We start from the raw sequence: 8059 nt of genomic DNA, 5'->3' as shown, positions 1-8059 counted from the left end.
CATACACACATGCACAAACATAATAATGAAATACATAGTTAACACTTTATCATTCCAGTCTATTTAACACTTTATCATTCAGATTTCTCTGCCAAATGTAATGCTTATTTATTCACATTGTTTTGAATTAATCAATCATTATCATGCAGTCTCAAGATTTCAATGATGTGGCTGTATATATTTAGAATGACATTGTAGAGTAGGTATGAGAGGCCAGATATTGTCAGTTTGAACATAAAACATGTAGGATATTTGGGCAGGATACAGCCAGTTTAAATTCTTAACAGTTCATCATAGACTATGCAGTGAAACACTATGATCAAGTCACTGCTAAGCAAATACAACTCCAACTAATTATAATAAAATTAGACTTATTAATAGTTTGAAAAAAATATAATATTAATAACAACATATCTCAGATGTTTTATAACCGTATTCATTCTACTGCCACAGCTTTTGGTTGCTGCAAGACACTCCATACCTCCAATTGCTTATGCCCTGTATGACGATATGGTCAGAAGTTTTGTTAAGTGCATCAATGGCAATTATTTATGTCAGCTTGCAAATGATGCTGCTGTCTAGCTCCAGGTCATCTTTAATCAGCAGAACTATGATCAAAAGTACTTCAGCCATAGCGTATTTTAGTTTTTAGTATTCAAATAGTAAACAATATTCGAATGGTATATTGTACCCAAATACCATAAAGTAATCAATCAGAATATCCAGTATTTGCAACTGGTTTTGTGATAAAGATTAATAATGAAATAATCAAAACAATGAAAATGCTTTAGCTTAAACATACTGGTTGGTATCTTGAAACTTTCCTTACTTTATAGTTCTTATTCTTAATATTGAATAGAGAAAATTCAATTATATTCTATCATTTCATTCTACTATTATTCTACAGTTCTATTTATCCATGAATTTAGAATGTCATAAAATTTACTGAACATTATTTTTCAGTCAAAACTTAGTAGTTTAACAAAAGTAAATATTCAGTGGCTTATATTTTTGGTCCCCAGAGACTCAAATAATCAGGGACATTTTCTTTTCAATCAAACTGAAATTTCTTGTTTATTATCATACTACCACTATCTAATCTATCTATAACATAATTCAGTTTTTGATTGTGAAACTACTATAATGATAATCATTTCAGGAACTCTGAAGTGCATCTAATTACAATTTATGCTGTGTTAATTAGATGAGTATCAGATCTTCACTTGGAAAGGTTGACACACTGTAACAACTTTCCAAGAAAACATTGTTTACTGTTCTGGACAATTTAGCTGAACAGTCCAATAACTTAACCAAACATCCATTTTATTTCTACATTAAAATATTTTTTCTAACAATTTCAAATTTTTTCTTTCCTCTGGTCTGACATCTAAAACTGTATCAAGAATGTTTTGTTTATTTTTCTCAATTAAATATATTCACAGGAGAACAATCACATAAGTAACTTCACAAACAAATATAAATGTAAAGTAAGTCTTCAACAGTCACATGTAGAATAAATGTGACATGATAAATTACAAAAAAAAAAAAAACTGGCAGAAACTATACAGTAAACGATTACATTAATTGTCCTTTCCTTTCTAATTAATTTTTTTAATGCTCATTACTTGAACATTAGCTTAGGTATTATTTTCAAGCTGATGGCGCGTTCGTAAGAAATCTGTAATCTGTCTCTTTTACGATGTTCAGCACGGTTACTCTCACAAGGGAGATAACTCATATCCTCTGTTTTAATTTATAACTTCACATTAATTTGCTTAACTTAAATTTGCGACTACATACGACTCCTATTGACATTTGATTTGCACTGAGAACTGCCAATAGGTTTTTCAGGATATTACACTCCTAAGAATTAGTCATAGATATCTCTGCGGATGATATAGTTCAGAATATGTGAGTGAGAAGTACATCATCCAATCTGATTGAGAATAATTATAATCTAAATACTAATTAACCCATTATAGAAGGGTCCCAAAAACAGGATAGTCAGAAAATTATACAATACGAAGAGTTTATTTCAGTTTTAAATACTGGTCAAATATTATTAACTTTTCATCAGTCTCAGCTACAATATAGTCATCATCTTTTTATTATTCTTTCAGTTACACTATTTATTTTTCCTGTTATTTGTGATTAATTGTACAACAAAAATTTAATCTGATGAGTTAAACGGCTAATCTGTTTCACATTATATTACATTACAAATGTTGCTGGGAATAAATTAGAGAAATACGTTAGTAAACTAAAACAATTTCTCATTGAGTATTCACAGCTGCATGAAATAGTATGTAATATGAGCTGCTTTTGGATTGCTAAAATGGAGTAATTTTTGCAAGCTAAAATGAGTACAGCAGGAGTACAACTAATGAACTGTGGTTTCTTCCACTCTGCAAAAAACATCTTGGCACTGTCCCCATTTTTCTGACTAAAGCATTAAGATAGTTTTAAACAGTACTGACATCAATTTTTCACTCATTGGCATACGACTGACAGGTGTTCAGTTTGGCTAATAAACATATTGCTTGATCCAGTATCATCTCGTCTATGATGGATTCTTAGAAGTCTTCGTAATAACCCGAAAACTTATGGGCAATTCTTCTCAGCTCCTTAAATAACTTCCACTCCTCCCACACTAAATACTTTATATTCTCTGCAGTATCACCTCCTACACTAAACACATCAAATGAGTAGGAGCTAAAACCTGGAGTGTCGCACATAATCTAACCAACCTATTTCTTAATATAACAAAAAACATGCAATCTCAGTAATAAAGAGAGTACAGGAGGTTATTCCTGAAATAGAGGAAAGAGGAGTATAGGGTTGAAAGAGGAGTATAGGGAAGACAAGAGGTTTATTTGGTGTTATGACATGTCACAAGATTTGGTATGAAATAGTTAAGATTTTGTCAGTTAAAAGATTGCATATGCATAAGTTAATTATAATTTTTCAACAGCATTTTTCAGCTGGGGTAAAGGTGTCAGCTGAAGAAATTTAGAGGAAGATTGTTAAAGAAAGCCCATAATGTAAAACAGAGAAAACGAAGCATATATTAGGGCTGGGAGGAGGTGCACACCATAGTACTGGTCTAGAGTGCTGAATATCCTAGCACAGGACACTAAATCAGAATAAAGATTCGCAGACTTATTTATTCAACAAAATGAAGCATTGAAATGTATACTAAGCATTTTTATCCACACATCACCTTCAAAAAAACTATACATTGATTGCACTCAACATAGATCTCTAGCTAGAGTGTTTTAAAAGAAATTTAAATTAAATCTAACAAATATTAAAATTTCATTACAAGGAAGCTTGGATGAAGACAAAAAATTCTTACCAATTCCAAAATGTTCATTCCACATTGTATGTAAACCAATTTCAGCTTCAGATAATAGTTGTTTCAAGTCACTAAAAGAAACATTTAAGTGGAAATCAACATAGTTCAAAACACCAAGAATTAAAGCCAGCTCTTTCAGTTCTGAAACTCTTTTAGTGTCTTCACTGTCTCGGCAACTTCCAACTAAGTGTAATTTGTATAAAGAATGTGATTTTTCAGGAACTTGAGACAAAAATTTGGCAAATGATTTAATCTGTAATGGATGGTCCTTCTCTGGGCGGAACTGACCAATGGAAATAATAGAATGTATTTTGCAATCTCTCTGTAAAGGTATCTTGAGAAACTCGGTAACATCACAAGGAGGATATACAATTTTAGTGCTGGAGACTTTCCAAAGAGATGAAATATGTCCATATGTCCATGAAGAATTGACCATAACAACTGAACTACACCTGCCAACCAGAGAATATAGCCATGCAAATATGTTATAATATATAAGTTTTAAACGACTCAGGACCGGATTTGAAGAAATTGAAGCTGAATTGTTGTAAGTAGCCGTCTGGTTATTAATGAGACTAATCATATCTGTGCTGATGGTGGGATAATGTACATAACAAGAAACCTGACAGCCACCTAAATATCTAAAGAGTGGAAGAGTAAAAGCATAACCCATACTATCACAGAACAAGTCAGGTACAAATGAAAATAGAGCTTCAAAACCAATGATTAAAGAACCAAGGCTTTGGCAGAGAAGAGTAAAATGAGGGTACATTTTGGCTTCCACAAACTTTCGTTTTTTCAGGAAGATAAAATCAACTGGATGTGGAAGAACTATGTTGAATCTCTGCTCAGCACGATGAAGAATGTCTTGGCCGTTAACGTTGAAATCTCCAGTATATACAACACAGGTTATTTTTGTGCCATACCTGAATTGAGAAAAAAAAATATCAACTGATCAAAATTTAAACATTTTCTGAATATTTTCTTTCATTTTGCATGAAACAAAAACAGGATAATACATTATGAAACAATCAAGAAATAAACATAAAATTCATGCAACATTTTTTGCATAGTATGGTGACCTGAAATGTAGCAAGTTGTTGGTTCACAACTGAAACTAGCTTCTCCCTTTCCAAAGTATAACTTGGAGAACATTTTAACAGAGCGCTAAAAGATACCAAAACAGTTATCGATTACAGACTGCTTTCACTAACTCTAGTAAGTAGTAAGCTTTCCTCAAATACAGCTCCCATAAAGAGCTAACTTAATTGGATGATTTGACTCACAACTGTCATGACAACTTTGGAGAATTCTCAATTCTTGTATTTATTTCCCCTACTAGTATGCTATTTCATAAGTACGATGCATCCTCTAGAGCACAGGTTCCTAACCAGTGTGCTGAAACACCCCAGGGTGCCACCAGGTCAACCGATGGGTGCCACAAAATATACATGTGTATGTAGTATCATGATTGATCATTTAGAGTCAAAAATACATGTTTTTTAAAGTGCTCTACATTCTGGAATGTTTAGCGTTTAATTGAATTCTTTTTTGCTTTTAAATTAAATCATTTTTGTATTTTTGTCAAAAACATTAATACTTTAATAGAGATTAAGTACAATAAATATTGAATTAATATGCAATTAAAGTTAAAACTATAAAAAGATGTCATGTTCTTATTAGTTCAGAAAAAATATAAAATTATATTTGTGGTAAAACTAAAATTTCAGGCGATATTTTGATATAAATATCAATAGGATACTTTTATGCGGATTCTCGATGCAAGGGAGACTAGAAACAATAGTGGCATCGACTAACAAGATGAAAAGTTTTAAGAGAAAACTGATTTCATGGAAGTCAGCTGTTCATAAAAACGATGTGCCAAACTTCCTTTCTCTTCACCAAGCACAAAATAATTATCTTCGAGCTGTTAAAAGTCTGATTCTGCATCATTTAGGTCGGCTGAGAGAAGCAGTTAAATATTTTCCCTATGTACCCCTGGTCTAGCTGGGACTCTGCACCAACTGCAGATTTCATCTGTACCCCTCAGTAGATTGTCCTGCTGGAACTTCCAATTGTCCTTTAAGCTATATATCCCCAACTCTTCTTTTCTTTCATCAGAAGCTTCCATAGTCTTCTTTTCCAGATTGGTTTATTTCTCTGAGTCTTTCTAGCTCCAATTCTGAAGTCACTAACTAGTAACCTATATTGGGTTGTTCACTCTTCACCTGGGAAAGACTTTGTATTTTTAAACATCCGTCTATCTTGTTGCCTGATGAGAGGGAGTCAGTCTGGTTTATATGCCCACAGACTGATAAATGATTAGTGGCTGGCTGATTTTCTGAAGTTAGCAATGCAGATCGTGAGATCGTTTGCATCATAGAACTCCAGCAGTCTTGTCCCCTTCTCATTTCTAAGTCCAAAGCCATAGCCATGCACTCCCTGGAATCCATGGGGATGCTATCCAACATGTCTGTTAAAGTCACCAGCCACAATAACATATATGTGTGTATCTGTATGAGTTTATGTGTGTGTATGTATATATATATATGCCCACATATACATACTCATGCACTCACCCATATTCACACACTCACACATTATTCTCACATATACACATGCACTTGCACACCCTAGTTCAGCTGAGTCACCATTATTATCTCCCTTTAACTCAGCCTCTTTCTTCCAGCCATTTCATCATGTTGAACCATTAATCCCAACACATTTTTTTCTCTCTCGGTTTTTTTTTATTTCCTCTCAATCCTTTCTGATGAAGAGCATAAGCTCGAAGCATCCATTCTTCCCAAGCATTAAACTAAAACACTTGCTTGTTGTTCCTTCACCTGTTTTCATATTTTGCTCTCTACACATATATTTATATATATATATATATATACAAAAATTCAACTTACTTTATCTGTAAAGCACGAACAGCTGTCCACAGCACTCTTTCACCACCTCCTCCAGCATTACAGTAGGGATGGAAGAATCCAATAGTGAATGTGTTTGGGAATTTTTTCGCTGATTTTCTCTTAACCCAAAATCTAACCAAGAGTAGACCAACTGCCAATACAACAGGAACTAGTAATAACAATTTTGGGTAGATAAGTGTTGCAAGGAGTGTGATGAGAAACATTGTTTTTTGTTGTTAATGGACTGAAAAATAGAAAGAAAATTAATATTTATCAGAAATAGAAATTAATTTAAATATGAGTAAATGGAGAGATGAAAGAAAGTGGCACTCAATACATTTGGTAGTAGTTACATATATTATTTAATAACTAACAGTTTGACTCAGCTCCATGCAACTTCAAGTTTCATAGGCTCAGAGAACAAACCTAACACATAAGCATCTAGAGAGAGAGGTTCATTTTGAGTCATGAGTTGGACGATTTGACTGAGGACTGGCAAGCCAGAAGGCTGCATCAGGCTCCAATCTGATCTGGCAGAGTTTCTACAGCTGGATGCCCTTCCTAACGCCAACCACTCCAAGAGTGTAGTCGTATATACGTATATATATATATATATATATAAAAAAAAAAAACGTCACCCTTTCAAAGCCTAGCCAGGCTCATGGGCCCAGTTTCTTGGTTTCTATGGCGTATGTGTTCCCCCAAGCTGGACGGGACGCCAGTCCATCGCAGCGTTAATCGAGAAACAGGAAGAAAGAGTGAGAGAAAGTTGGGGCAAAAAAGCACAACAGGGGTCGCTATGACCCCCTGCCGGAGCCTCGTGGAGCTTAGGTGTTTTCACTCAATAAACACTCACAACGCCCAGTCTGGGAATTGAAACCGCGATCCTCCGACTGCGATTCCGCTGCCCTAAACAATGGGCCATTGCGCCTCCACACACACACACACACATATATATATATATATATATATATATATGTATGTAAATTATTAATATAGGCAGCAGTTTAACAATGTGTTACGAAAAAGGCAAACTATAATTGTCATTAAATATATCTGAGGGTGTTGGAACACCTACACTGTTACAAATAAGACCCGAAAATGAACAGCATCCTAAATACATACAAACTACTAAAATGCAAAAGACAGATCACTCAAAAGACTTCTAACAAATGCAAAACTATACTCAATACAAACGATACCTAGAGTTAAAAAATGTAGACCACCTAACTGTAGTATATGCCCAGCCAGGATAAAAATTCTCAATTAAAACCAACTTCAAATGTGCTTCCCAGAACCTTATCTATGTCCTAATCTGCTCAGGTTGCGGTCACAATTATGTGGGTCAAACGAGCCTTACTTTGAGACACAGAGTCATGCTACATAAAGAACAGATCCGTTTCCCTCAATGCGTATATATATATATATATATATATACATATATACATATATGTTATATATATATATATATATATATATATATAAGCAATGTTAATTCTCTAAATGAAGTATTAACAGTAATTGCACGATAAAGTGTAGTATATTGCCACTTAAGTGTGGCTGACCCCTAGGGGTGGATGTTACTGTTGCTTTTAGCCCCAGGAGGACATCTCCTCCAGCTGGCTTATCGACACACGACTGTGTCCTGTTTGCCAAGGGTAGTTATCCCTCTCACCAACATCTGCAGCACGAACGGATCCGGATTTCCTGGGGCTAAAAGCAACAGTAACATCCACCCCTAGGGGTCAGCCACACTTAAGTGGTAATATACTACACTTTATATATATATACT

General features: G+C 34.2%; 1 protein-coding gene across 6 annotated transcripts in view; it reads right to left on the bottom strand.

The window, feature by feature from the left end:
* The window catches only part of LOC106869257 (GDP-Man:Man(3)GlcNAc(2)-PP-Dol alpha-1,2-mannosyltransferase), a 15959-nt gene that overhangs the window by 905 nt on the left and 6995 nt on the right, over positions 1 to 8059 (bottom strand). For all 6 annotated transcript variants that reach the window (XM_014914924.2, XM_014914921.2, XM_014914925.1 and 3 more), the window contains 2 exons: positions 6268 to 6511; positions 3356 to 4281 (listed from right to left, as the gene is read on the bottom strand). In XM_014914924.2, the coding sequence (XP_014770410.1) occupies positions 3356 to 4281; positions 6268 to 6491 (1150 nt within the window). In that variant the 5' untranslated portion in view covers positions 6492 to 6511. The remainder of the gene's footprint in view (positions 1 to 3355; positions 4282 to 6267; positions 6512 to 8059) is intronic.

Source organism: Octopus bimaculoides, chromosome 5 (genome assembly GCF_001194135.2).
Source record: "Octopus bimaculoides isolate UCB-OBI-ISO-001 chromosome 5, ASM119413v2, whole genome shotgun sequence".
In the NCBI taxonomy this organism is placed as follows: domain Eukaryota; kingdom Metazoa; phylum Mollusca; class Cephalopoda; order Octopoda; family Octopodidae; genus Octopus; species Octopus bimaculoides.
This window is presented reverse-complemented; position numbering and strand designations above follow the sequence as displayed.